Source organism: Rhinatrema bivittatum, chromosome 4, assembly GCF_901001135.1.
Source record: "Rhinatrema bivittatum chromosome 4, aRhiBiv1.1, whole genome shotgun sequence".
NCBI classification, from domain to species: Eukaryota; Metazoa; Chordata; class Amphibia; order Gymnophiona; family Rhinatrematidae; genus Rhinatrema; species Rhinatrema bivittatum.
The window spans coordinates 415716635-415731189 of record NC_042618.1 but is presented as its reverse complement, the minus strand read 5'-3'; the positions used below and the strand labels follow the sequence as shown (position 1 = coordinate 415731189).

General features: G+C 40.9%; 1 protein-coding gene across 1 annotated transcript in view; it reads right to left on the bottom strand.

Annotated features, from left to right (window-relative positions):
* The window catches only part of LOC115089424 (solute carrier family 26 member 6-like), an 81911-nt gene that overhangs the window by 59833 nt on the left and 7523 nt on the right, over positions 1-14555 (bottom strand). The window contains exons 2-4 of the mRNA XM_029597517.1: positions 8092-8423; positions 5494-5633; positions 3587-3697 (exon numbers count right to left, since the gene is read on the bottom strand). Of these exons, the coding sequence (XP_029453377.1) occupies positions 3587-3697; positions 5494-5633; positions 8092-8240 (400 nt within the window). The 5' untranslated portion in view covers positions 8241-8423. The remainder of the gene's footprint in view (positions 1-3586; positions 3698-5493; positions 5634-8091; positions 8424-14555) is intronic.

The following is a 14555-nucleotide window of genomic DNA, read 5'->3' as shown; positions in this document are numbered from 1 at the left end:
GACAAAGTGGTCCATTTTCAAAAAAGTTTAACCTACTAACTTCTGCAGATTTTCAGCCAAAAACTTTGTCAGTTAGGTGACACTGAAAATTTGCCTATGTTGCTCAATGGCTTTCTGAAATTCACCCCAAATTTCACATCTCCCTCATGTTGTAATAGTTTGCAGGCCACATAACCATTAACAGTAAGAGTTCATCCTCTTCTAGAATGATGAACAATTAAAAGTAAATTCAGATATGAAAACTATAGGAGCAGATAGACTTGAAATTGTATCTTTTTTTTTCTAAAGTAGGGAGTCAAAGTATGTAGCAATATCTAAGGGCCTGACATAAAAACTCTTAACACCGATGTGAGCACAATATATGGTATGAAACTTGAAAATCCACTTTATTCAAGATACGTCAATTTATAAAATAGTGGAAGCAAAACACCACTTAAAAAACACTTAAAAAAAAACCTGTTCTTGACTTCAGCCAGTAATATGTTTCTACTGCATGTGAGGATGCATTGTGTAAGCAGAAAGAATCAAACATTTTTCTCTTTCTGACAAGAATGGGATTTAAAAATGTATAAACAGCCATGACAATCTTGCTATCTGTATTCTCTTCCCAGGATATTTTACAATCCCTGTTGACAGAGGGAAGGATAACCTACTCAGAGATCTGACGAGATCTCTTGTTTCTTGTACAGAACAACCAGAGCATAGGCTAAAGAGAACCTTTACTGTGCGCAGTGGCATACCGAGGGTCTCCGGCACCTGGAGGCCAATGCATTTGTGTGCCTCTCCAGCACCTTCCCCCCCCCCCCCCACTTCTTGAACTAATGCTTAAGGTCACAGGAAATCAGTGGTGTCTCTAGATAGAAGAATTTGGGGGGCGGGGTGAGCCAAAATTACATTTCCTCATATCACACTCACCTCCCTAGCATGGCCCAATGCTTTAATATTGGCTATAAAAAAACTCTTGATAAGAAAGTCCAAATAGTCTTCTGCGCAAATGTAAAATGCTATCTAGTTTCACACTTCTAGTAAACTACTATTAAAATTATTTGATAGCTTCATTCAACTAATTCTACATGGCTATAAGTATGAAGTCTGGAATGTATACAGGAAGGGAAAGAATGTCAATATAAATCATGTACCTCCAGTTGTGTTGATCCACAGAAATTCCCCCAACAATGGAGCTTGGATGTCTCCCTTACAGTTTATCATACAAAAAAATATTTTCAAATTCTGGTGTCATTTCACAGTAATAGCAGCACAAGCACCGTCCACTGCCAGATATGTTGTGAACTAACACAAAACCCCACAAAAAAGATACTCAAAATCTATACAGCAAACCTATCATAACACAAAAGTAGTGGCACCAAAGACTCAAACAACAAGAATCCTACCTGTGAAAAAAACACAGGTAAATATTACACTGGTCCCAGAATACCAATACACCACCTACTGGGGAAACAAAACAAACCCGATTGCTATAGATCCCTACACAGACACTATATACTAGCAGAATCTTTCACCTTGGACACACGCACAGAGCAGACAGACCCTTACCAAATACAGAATAAAGGATCACAAATTAGAACCAGCAATATGAGGACAAAAACTGAAATGGAAACCCCAAGAAGACAGACTCTGTGTGTAACAATGGAAAAATAGAACCACCATTCCGCATAAAACAAATAAAATCAAGAAACATAAAGCAGCAATTATAACAGTAAAACCATTCTAATAAAAGAATATTTTAAAAATACTGACAAATATAATAACTTCTATTAATTAAAATCATATACATTTTTTAAAAATTTCCAAAGCACCATAAAATATTTAAAAACAGCACATATATCAAATAACACCCAATAATTAAAACTAATAAGAATTTTAAAAAGCCCCTACTATCCATACCTGGGAAATCTTGATTTCCAGTCACCCTGAAACTGTCAAGGATTACAGGGTACACAAACTTTATCCTCTTTCTCTCACACATACTCACAAGAGATTAGAATTCCCGGTTCTCATAAAAAAAACATAAATTCCCTCGCTACTCTATATAAAACTGTGACAAATCTTCCAAATTTCCCTTCAGCTAAGTCAGCCTGATAATCAGGCTGATACAGTACTGTGCGCTCCGGTGGAGCGCACTGTTAACCCGCGTTTGGACGCGCGTTTTCGACGCACTAGCTTTACCCCTTATTCAGTAAGGGGTAATAGCACGTTGAAAATGCGCGTCCAACCCCCCCCGAAACTAATAGCGCCCGCAACATGCAAATGCATGTTGATGGCCCTATTAGTTATTCCCGCACGATTCACTAAGTAAAATGTGCAGCCAAGCCGCACATTTTACTTTCAGAAATTAGCGCCTACCCAAAGGTAGGCGCTAATTTCTGCTGGTACCAGGAAAGTGTACAGAAAAGCAGTAAAAACTGCTTTTCTGTACACCCTCCGACTTAATATCATGGCGATATTAAGTCGGAAGTCCCAAAAGTTAAAAATAATTAAAAATTTAAAAAAAAAATTAAAAATCAGACCGAGGCTCGCAGGTTGAAAACTGGATGCTCAATTTTGCCGGTTTCCGAACCCATGGCTATCAGCAGGTTTGAGAACCGACGCCGGCAAAATTGATCGTCGGCTGTCAAACCCACTGACAACTGCCACTCCTGTCAAAAAAGAGGCGCTAGGGACGCGCTAGTGTCCTTAGTGCCTCTTTTTACCGCAGGCCCTCATTTAAATACTGAATCACACGCACAGGAGAGTGGCCTAAGCGCGCGCCGGAAGAGCGGGCACTCGCCTGCTCTCCCGCAACTTTTACTGAATTGGCCTGAATGAATGTATGCAGAAACTATTCTAAATACTGTCCTTCTAGTTATAAATGAAACAAAAGGTCAGAAAATACTTGAAACTCACACTTTTTTCCCTCACTACAAAATAACAAACCACTGCTTTCTTGGCATTGCTTTATAATTACTATTTTACCAACTATGGCTATGAGGAACCCTCCCATCTCCCTGCAGCTGTTCTTTCCTTTGTGGTAGCAGACATGTGGCTGCGATAGGATCCTCACCTCATTGCTATGTCCTTCTGTCTTTTCCTCATTCTGCCTGTCTGACTGTACACAAAAGAGAACCTTTCTTTTATACCTAATTAAAAAAGTTCATTATCACTTGATCTCCTGCTCCTCATTGGCTCTTGTCTGGAATTACAACCCCCCCCCCCCCCCCCCCAAGTTCTGATTCCGAGAACTGCCACTGGTCCATTCAACTCAAAATTTTCCTTCTGCAGAAATATCCATTTAATCATAGCAATTGTAGCCAGGTCTACTTGGTAACACTGCAGTTGGCAATTTAATTCACCTTTGCTTGTCAGAGCAAGAACAATATCTTAAGCTTCTGGCTTACAATTATACATGGGGACTGGAGAAGCCTGGGAGCTACTGCACCTCCTCCTTAGCCTAGTGCCCGGGGGCATTGGCCCCCTTCAGTATGCCACTGAATGTGCGTCCTGTGTTTGGTGCTGTGGCTGCTGCAACCTGCTTTTGATCTCAGGAATTCCAGCCCCCACAACCCTCTGCTGTATATGACGTGCTCACCTACAGAGATGTGTCTGGATGTCCCAAACAAGAAATAAACAAATACAGGGTAGAAGGATGTATACAGCCCAAAGACTGGAGGCAATCCAGCCAATAACGAATAAGCCAAACCTGCAAGTGAAAGGGAGAAAAGAAAGGGATGGTACATGAAAACAAGAATTTATATCATGAATGGTGACACAAGTATCATGATAATCCAGTGAATAGAATGGGTATTACTGTGCGTGACCATCTCTGTGCACAGTGATTTACAGCTATCTTCCAACTGTTTCAGAAATTGAAGTCTTTTTCACTTTTGTAACAGAAGGAAGACAATTTGTAAAGCTTTTTACACAGGAAAACATCTGCATGAAACATTTTGAAAATTGTTCCCGTGTGTGCAGATAAAAGTATGTGCTCCTTTACAGTGCTTGCACTTTTAGCTGTGGTGAAAAGAGGCAGCATCGAGGATAGGGAATATAAAATAGGGAAAACATCACCGGGTAGTTGAAAATAGAGATGTGGACAGGTGGGGGTTTTTTTTTTTTTTGGTATGTGTTTTGTTTCTTTAAAATGAAAAAACAAACAAAATTTAAAGAATAAAGCAAAATGAAAAACAAAACACAAGTAAATAATGTTGGTTCACAGCCAATCCTCTCTGCCATTCCTGGGCCCTCCCCCAGTCTTCCCTAGCCCCTTCAGATCTTGCCCTGTAACTGAAAATTTCTTGATAGGGAAAGAGTGATCCCTGGTCACTTCTGTCCCATATTTGCAATAGCGCCATATTTGGCGCTATTGCAAATGCTGCCAGCAGATCGAGACTGGGGCCATTGTTAATTTTTGACATACAAAATGACAATGGCCTACTGTACATCTTACCAGTGCCATTTTGTTTAGCAAAAATTAATAATAGCATCAGTCTCGGTCTGCTGGCACCATTTGTAATAGTAGTAGCTGTGGGGCAAGAGAGACCAGGGATCACTTCTGCTCCTGCCATGTGAAGACATTTTGAACTACAGGGTAAGGAGGTCTGGGGAGGGGAGCTAGGGAGGGTCAGGGAAAGGCCTGGGAATTGATAAAAGGTACAAGATTATATTTGAGGTCCATATTCAGAAGCATGTAGCTGGACAACTTGGAGATAAATTAATATTTGGGCACTTATCTGTCTAAATTCTAGTCGGATGTCTTTTTATCCAACTAAAATTTGGCCAGATAAGTTAGGGGCATTCAGGGGCATAACTGGGAAATGCTGAGTTAGCTGAGTAAATTATATGGCTAAGTCTCTTCATCCCATAAACCTATCCTAAAGTTAGCCATGTACATTCAGCAGCATGTCTGAGCTACTGAATAAATAGGCAAAGTTAGCCGGATAAGCTTATTCGGTTAACTTTCTGAGTCACACAGTAAATAAACATGGACCTCTTTGTTTTCCTTTTGTTTCATTACAGAAAAGAAATAAAACAAAACATGAAATGTCATTAAAATTTCCCATTTTATTTCCAACGAATGTACATCCCTAGTTACAATTGAAAATTCATAGCCCCAATTCACAGCCTCTTGTTCCAATTAAACTGGAAGCGCAGAGCAAGAGAAAACTGCCAGATCAAAAAAAAAATCCGTCTTCTAATATGGAAGCTTTCTTTTGGAAGTCAAATATTTTCATTCTCTTTTTTAGGGAATATAAAACCTCCCAAATGACGTAAACCAAAATTTTGCCTGTAAGAACATAAGATCATAAGAAATTGCCATGCTGGGTCAGACCCAGGGTCCATCAAGCCCAGCATCCTGTTTCCAACAGAGGCCAAACCAGGCCACAAGAACCTGGCAGGTAATATCTTTCACATGTCAAATCCATCCTCAGAAGACCATGTACAGAAGTAAATCAACCAGAAGAAAATGAAATGGAAGCGTGATGAGTTGGCTCTTACCTTGTGGGAGTTGGATGATGCCAACGCTAATTCCTGAAATGAGGTCTCCCACCAGCCACTCCCTGATGGGGTAACGGGGCAGCCAGCGAAGCACTGGGAAGATTTTCAGCAGCAAGGATTTTACAACAGGTTGTGAACAGCTAAGAAGAGGAAAAACATAAATATTTGGGGAGGAGGCCACTTACACTGGTACATGGTCACTGTGGAATGAAAGAACCCCCTCTTGATTTACTATTATCAGCTGTAATCCAGGAGAATTCCCCCCTCCCCACCACCACCACCACTACCAAACTCCACTAGATCTGTAATCATTACAACTGCAAGGTGCCAACAATTAGAAATGGAGATACAGGAGATATCTGAGTTATTGCATCACATTTCCCACTATAACCCACTGAATTCAATAGGATTATAATTTCAAAAGGAATGCAATATCTTGAAATAGCCCATAACTGAGAGCTGGGTGGCTCATGTGACAGGTGTATAACAGAGTATTTACCACATATTCAGGATTTCAGCTACTAAAGGAGTGATCCATCCCAGTCTCATCACTTTTATACAGTGTGCACAAATGTCTACCTAACTTAGAGCAGCCATACATTAGAGCCAATCAACAGGATCCTCATCATATTTAAATCTCAAAAAGAGAAAGACACTCCTGAGGCTAGTCTACACAGTCCTCTTTTACTCCTAGGCAAAATCTCAAACTTACATCTGAAGACTAGAATTTAAAGAGAACTTAGCTTCTGTAATGGCAGTGCTAGCTGGGGAAACAAAAGTATTTGTATGTCAAGATACTTGAATGCGTAAGAGATATAGAACCCTATTGTCATAATGCTGGACTCCTAATGCTTTCCTGCTTCCCCTTTTCAGCATATAGAGTTTAGAAGCAATTGAACCTGCTCTGGTCTAGATTTCTCAGTATAGGGTGAGGAAATGAGGATGAGAGCGCAAGACTATTTTGGAAGCATAACCAGGGTTCCCAACAATTACTCCTAGATGCCAGCTCTTCACAAGCATCCCGGAAGAACTCCATGAACAGTGTAAGAGAGTTGGGGTTCCTCTGAATTTCAAAATACATTATAGTAGGGGTATCTTCTTAGAAAATTAGTAACCACTGTCCTAAATTGTGATTTCTTTCTCTATAAAGAATATCATAACGTAGAATTCTCAAGGAAATAGCTCATTCTACTCCTTTCCATTACATTTTTCACTAAACAGCAATTAGATTATTTTGTAGTTGATGTTGCGACATATTAACCTAAACTACTGCTATCACAATCACATAGATAATGATATTTTTATGAGCAAGAATGAACCTGGAATGATCATTGCAGCCAAATGCTTTGCCTTCATATTCTGTTCCCTCTACCCTAGTACCTTTCAACCATACTCCTTATATTTTATTACTTTTATTCTTCCATCTTTCCTGCATTCCTTTTCTTTCTTTCCCTCCTTGCTTTCCCTTTCACCTACTTAGGTTCTTCCTTTTTAACTTTTCTTATTTCCGTTGGTCATTTCCTCGTTGCCTCTATACTTTCATCTCTTCCTCCTTTTCACAATTTTTGTCTCATTCACATGCATACTAGGAATGCGCAGTGTCCAAAAATTTGGTTCACTTTGTTCACTTGTTTCATAGGTCATAGTCATTATCATTTGGAACAAAAAAAATGTTGCTTTGTTTTATTTGTTTTTCGTTTTACACTGAAGTCAATGGGGAAAGGCCCCACTGATTTCACTGTAAAAGAAAAAATGGGCCACACACATTGCCAAGCACAATGCCAGGACCCTGTCCAAGGCCAGGTCCCATCACCCAAAGCCTAGATGTAGGCCCTCATGCAGGCTTCAACAACAGTGACGGGCCTAGACCTATGAACTGCCCAGGTCTGGGCCTGAAGCTGGGGCCTGTTGACGGGCCCTGGGTCTAGGCCTAGGTCCAGGCCCAGATCTGAGGCCTAGGCCTAGAGGTCCAGGACCAGGCCTTCTGCCACCTTTCTTTCTTCTTCCAGAGACTAAAAATGACATTCTCCACTCAAAGGACTTGCCACAGTGATGTCAGTGTGGAGCTTTCCTCCTAGCAGATGATTCCATTTTGATGTATGGCCATGGAAATGTATGACTGTATAATAAAATGGTGCTGTCTGCTTTGTAGGAAGGTGCCACAGTGGCGTTACTGCACCACATCCTTCAGGGAGACAATGTCATTTTTAGTCTCCGGAAAAAGAAAGAAGATGGCAGAAAGCCTGGTCCTGGGCTTCTGGGACTAGGTCCCGAGCTTGGGCCTAGGACCAGGCTCAGGCCCCAGCAACAGGATAAGGTTAGGCCCAGGTGATGGGACTTGGCAGAGACCTGATTCTGCCAAATGCTTGTTTGGTAATAGTGCAACCTATTTGTTAATAGGGCACTCTATTTCCTGAAAACAAAACAATTCACAAATTTTTAATTTTCTGGAAAAAATATCGGTTTGTTTGAAACAAAGCAGAAATGGGCTCATTTGTCACATTTTTCATTTTGTTTCAAACAAATGTGCATACCTAATACATGCAAGACTTGTCCTCTTTCCTTCCTGTTTTCATGCATTTCCTTTTGTTTTCCTACCTTAGATTCCGCCTCGCTTGGCTCCAAAGAGAAGGCTCTGAATTTTGAGACTTTGGTGCAATATCCTCCAGCTTAGCCTCACTAAGCACTGAGGGTTTGGTGTGGTAGATGCTGGCTTGCCGCTCCCAGGGTTGTGCGTTCTCCTTCATGACAGAACCGAGCTAGAATCCCCCTGTGCTTCCGCAGGAAATAAAACTGGAGTCTTTGCAGGTTGTGATATCTTGAACAGGAACAACCTAAGAAATCCCTGATGCTATTGAGACCACGAAAGGCCCTTCCTCAGGAGAGACAGGTGTTTTACATTTCTCAAAAAATGCCAACTTCCTATTTACCTGCAAAACATCATCAAAAAAAATAGGAAAGCATACCATGCTGTAGAATAACATAAAGGAGAAATTACTGAGAGATAAAAATAAGTTAGTACCATATGGCAGTATGGGACTTTTGCAGGATTTAGGATATAAATCTAAGAAACTCAAGACTTTGAGAAGAAAGATAATTTTTTCAATTGTGTTTTTATCCTCAAAATAGTAGCATTCATTATTTTATTTTTTGGAAAACAAACGAATACATATGCAGATAAAAACAAAATTGCCTCAACTTAGTATGTTGTGCAATTCGACAACTGTGCATGTTTAGGCCAAGCCTAAAATTTCCTGCATGTGCTAAGCAACTTTGAGGCAAATCGTGTAAAGCAGGAGTTACAGAGAGCAGAAGTTTTGTTTGAGGCTTAAATCTGCACTGATCCTGGTGTCATTGGCAAACAATAAGTTCAGATTTATATTTTATAACGAATTGGTAAACAGAGATAACATGGTGAACACTTTCTCTATTCTGCACTCTTCCTGAGCTTCTTAAATGGCCTGATATCAGGAGATATTCAACCCAGGGCACTTTTTTTTTATTGTGAGGGAGTGTACAGAAAACTCCCTCAACCTATCTTAAAGGACAGGACACAGCTGTCTTGCCTGGTCCTCCTTAAAGTTGAGACCTGCAGGGAATCCTGGGTTAAAGGAGGAGCCCGTCACCAGAGTATAAGAGCTCAGGGCCTAGCAGGGTTAGATGGGTCCCAGGTAAGAAAGAGATTTCTGCGGTATGAAAAGACCTGCTATGTTTAAGGTTAGAGAACTGTATGAAGTTTAAAACCTGCTATGTTGATAAAGGTTAAGACTTGTTATGTTTACTGTGTTGCCTGAAACCAAGGTGAACTCGCAAAACTGATTGTTTTGCTTTGCACTGTATTTTTTGTGATATACCTGAAGTGAAGGTGTGCTGCCATATTTGTTATGAGTTTGTTTTCACTGTAAATAAAATGCACTTAAGCAACAGCCAGAGTCTGCCTCCTGTTTCCTCTGGCTGTTTATCAAGCTGCCTTCCACTTGAGATACCACACTTATGCTGCACCTACATATTTGAACCAGCTAGGGGGATATTCCTTTCTGTCCAGGAGAGCTTTCTTCTAGTACATACAATTTTTTGTACACTTCTAAACTTCACAGAATAAAGGCTGTACTCCTATACTATAAGTTACTTACCATGCCCTCTGGTCCATGGACAGGTATCCTTTGGTCAGGGATGGGGAACCTCTGATCCTTGAGGGCCACACACACCACTGGGGCTAAGTGGCGGGGGTGGGAATGGGGTTATAAAATAAGGACAAACTATCAAGTCTTTACAAATGAAGGCTTAGGGCACTGTAGCCCAGTACAGGCCGGTTCTGATTAAGAGGAAGCCCACAGCAGCAGCAGGAAACTTCTGGGCCAAAAATGATTCTTGCTTCCATGGTGGAATTCTGTAGCCTGATCTTTCTTTCACGTTATGCTTTACAAAAATGCTTTACAAAAATGACCTCTTCTAGATCATTTTTGTAAAGCTATGGAATCCATGACATTTTTTTCCTACACCAGCATTCATTTAATGATCTTCTTTGCCAGTTCTAATTTCCCTGCATTGGCTTCCAATTAAATACCGGATAGACTTCAAAATATTATGTATATTACACAAAATCTTCCATGTTGATCAGACTGATTGGTTAAATGCTGCCATTCAGCTCCATGTTCCTCAATGAATCCTTAGATCTGCAAGTAAAGGCCTCTTAACTATTCCCTCAGTCTGTTCTGCGCACCTGAGTCAAGTCAAAGCACGAGCTATCTCACTCGCCGGCCCTAAAATCTGGAACTCCCTTCCATCCAAATTACGACTACAACGAGATTTAAAATTATTTAGAAAAGAATCAAAGGCAAGGCTATTTACCAAGGCTTATCCAGATACAGATTAATATTTTGTTGAGGCACTTTTTATTTCTTTAGATATGAATCATGATGCAGTGGTATTTTCTACCTATGAGACTTACCTTTTAATCATTTTATATCTTTTCTAATGTTATGAAGTAAATTGTAATTTTCTGATATTATTTATTTTTATTGTATTTTCTTTCCCTGACCCTGATTGTAACTATGCAAACTGTTGTGATGGTATAGAAAAACTAACAAATAAATAAAATAAATAAATGATGGTAGAGAATCGAGCAGAACCAATAGCAACTATGGTAGTGTTTGACTCAGGACACCTGGAAGCCCTAGCATTAACCTGAATGTATTAATAAAAATGTATCTTTTCTGACCCATTTCCCTTATCCTTTGAGAAATGTTACCTTGTTGTCTCATATTTCCAACAGATACATGGAGGGCTCACTTAGATCCTTAGGAAGGTGTGGGCTTGGAGAAGGGCTATGCACTAAGAGGAGGTGCGAGGCCTATCCTCCCAGTATTCAAGCTCGTGCCCCTGTGGATTTTGGATTTGCTTCTCAGAAGGAAGGAGCTTTTCTATTCAGTTCCTGTTAATTTGTAAAAATAAGGTCTTCAACCTTAGGGGTAAGGAGCCCTAGAAGAAGTAGGGAGGTTTTAAATCTTAAACTCACATCCAGTGAGCAATAGATTTACTCTTAAGGTATGTTTTGAGTATCTTTTCTGAGAAACTGATTTGCTTTTGGGAGGAAGCTTCCAGCCCTCTTCCTCCTTGGTTGGGATTAAGGGAGGAGCAGTTTCTTCAGCTGTGATTTCCCCCCCTAATCCAGGAGACTGAATTGCTCCAACCAGCAAATGAACAAGACAAAAGTCGATGCCCAGCCAGTTCCAAAGCCTGGGAGGAAAGAAAAGAAGCGCGTCACCAGCCAGGTGTTCCTTATCAGCAACTCGCTGTGAAGGTGCCCATCTGATCTGGTACCAGAAGAAAGAGAAGAGATAACAATGGAGAATTCCAGAAGATGCTGTGGATCCCAGACATGTCAAGGGGAAGCCCCTGAAAGGAAAGTAATACCCAAGGCACCTTCATATTCAGTTTAAAGATAAAGAAGGAGCCCTAAGGGATGGATCAAAGGATCAGAGTTTTAACTAGACACAAAATCAAAAGTTTACAGATTTCAGTACCTGCATGACTGGTGGAAAATTCCACTTTTCATGTCTGAACAATCCTATCAGTAATGATATGTTGAAACATCAGTACTGTGTCTTGCTTCATCACTGACATTTTTTAAAACTCTGTTTGCACTAGTGACAATTACAAAAAAGAAAATATATAAACATGTAAACATACAATCTCTAGCATCCTATAACAATGTAAGTAGTAATAACATTATCTCACTGATATACAAAACAAATTTATATGTTAATACACGTACATACAGTATATCAACAATAAAAATCAAAGACAAGAAATATACCTAGTCTGTTGCATTTCTGCTATCACTGAAGTTATCATTAAGGGATACATTATGATGTTTTAACCAATAGGACCAAAACTTTCCCCAAACAGAGTCTATAATGCCATGTGACTGGTCTTGGACTTTAGAAGGGGGCTGAAGGATAGAATAGTTTGAACTCTAGCCTTTCTCCATAGAACATGCTTCATTCACAGTAAAACAAGCAACAACAAAAGCAGCCTGCTTACCTCAGCAGCTGAAATCAAACACTCAGTCTCAGTAGGATATCTGTCTTCCTCCCATCCTAGGGCATCTCTGTATCCTCCCAGGCATGTGCTCTTAATTCCCTGCTCAGTGATCCACCCTGGGACCAGGAGTCCCTTCTGGGCTGTATCTTAAGGTGGGCCAGGCTAAATGTCTGATCCTGGTCTTTTAAGGGAATCTTGATATACACTCCTTTAATACCCTTCCCCTCAACTTGACCTTCTCAGGTCGAGCTGCTGCCCCTACCACAGTTACCTCCCTGGAACAGGGATCGTATTCTGGATTTCCCCTGGCTACTTGATGTTTTATCTATTTTTACTTTATGAATAAAGGGAAAGTTGGATTATAGTCCTTGGACGCAGGAACTGGCTTCCTGTCTACCCTCTGTTCCTTGGCAGATCTAACTAGCTCATTTTCCCCTTGGTACTCCTAAAACTGCTCGGGTTACTGTTTCCGTCCCCTTCTGGTGGAGCTATGGGATCATGGACTGTACACTGAGCCTCCTCTACCACAGATGGAACTTTATATCCATGGTAGTCTCTGAATACCGATATAGGATCCTGTTAGTACCCCTATTAGAGTTAGGATTTTACCAGTTGGTGTGGGGAGAGATAGTTTGTAACATAATCTGTTTGCAGCTCCCCCATGTGTAATGCTTGCAATGGAACTGTTCTGTAGGTTTATACTGAGAAATCATCATTTTCCTTCGTGAATCTTTTTTGCTTTTGTCTACTGCTGAGCTCTAAGTCAACTCTAACCTCCATGTAGTTATTTATTTTGGATGAGAGTTGCTTTCCACCCTCTCGTTCCATTCTTTAAGTTTGATTAACTTTAAGTTTGGTATGACTTTTGTTTTCCTTCCAAAATTAGTATAGATAATGTAGAGATAATGCCTGGGAAGGTGGCCCATGATCTGGGAGTTTATTTGGATGAGTCACTGTCCTTCCAATCTCAATTACATAGGGTGATAAAAGTGGACTCCTTTAAGTTACAGAATTTTCATTGTCTGTGTTATATATTGGAGAAAAATGATTTTAGGACATTAATTCATTCTTTTGTCCTTTCAGTATTGGATTAGGGAAATGCCTTTATTTAAGACTACTGAAATATTATTTACACTCGTTGCAACTTTTGTTAAATGCAGCTGCTTGGTTGGTGGTTCAAAATTCTTTACAGGATCGTATAACACCAATCTTATGTGAACTTCATCGGTTGCCTCTCGAGCAAAGAGTCAAATTTAAAATTCTAACTTTAGTGCATCAACTGATCTATGAAAATGGTCTGAGGTATTTGAAAGTTTTGTTGTCTTTATATCAGCCAAAGTGAGCTTTGTGATCTAACATTCAGCAACTGTTGAATGTTCTGGCTGTATCTAGTGCAAAATTACAGCACACACATAATCGTTCTTCTTTTATGGCCCCAGTCCTTTGGAATGATTTTCCTGCAAATTTGCACCTAAAACAGATTATGCAAGTTTTAGAAAAGTTTTAAAAGCTCAGTTATATAGTGAGACATTTGGTAGTTTGTGTTTTAATTGATTATTTTGTTTATATGAATTGTTTATTGTTAGTTTGGCGGCCCACGGTTACTTCTGCAGATTGCCGCACTCACCCCCTTGGCCGGGCCCATCCTGCCTGCATCCAACACCTTGCTGTGGTTCAATGCGGTGGCCTGCCACACTCCAATGTGGCCACATGCCATCAACATCTCACCCCGCCTGACACCACCAACTCCTCATGCTTCTGACACCTCACCCAGCCCAGTGCCACTGATGCCTCTCCTGGCCCAGCACAGCTGACTCCTCCTATGGCCCGATGCCCTTGACTCCAGCTGCATGCTTCCTTTTAGGCATGCATGCACCAAACCTCCCATGATTTAAAGGACCAGTGATGAACACGATCCTGCGGCACCAGATGATGAAATCATCACAGAAGTCCTATAAAAGAGCTCAATTGCTCCTGCCTCTTTGCCTCAGCAACAGGTCCCACTATTTGCAGTAGTGCGTGTTGCCTATGTCTTTAGTTCCATGTCTTGTCTTCAGCCCAGCTTGTCTTCAGTTCAGCATCTTGTCTTCAAGTTAGCCTTGTCTTCAGTTCAACATCTGTCTTCACTCCAGCCTTATCTTCAGTGGTCCTTACCTACATTTGCTTCTCCTTGCCTACCTACCCTGCACATCTGTCACAATTTCCCTTTTGGATGGATGCCTGGTTTGACCTCAACTTGATCTTGGATACCCCTGACTCTAGCTTGCCACTGACTACTGCCTGTTACCAGATATGCTTGACCGCAGCCTGCCACTGACCACTGCTGTTACTAGATATGCCTGACTGCTGCATTCCCTGACCAGCGCACAGACCTTGGACATTTGACCTCTCTCTGCTTCACCCAGGGATCCAAGGATGACCACCTCCACTAACAGCAGAGACCCCCACCTAAGATCTGCTGACTCCGATACCCAAAGGCTCAACCCAAGGAGAACAAGGGCTGGTAAAGGCGAAGT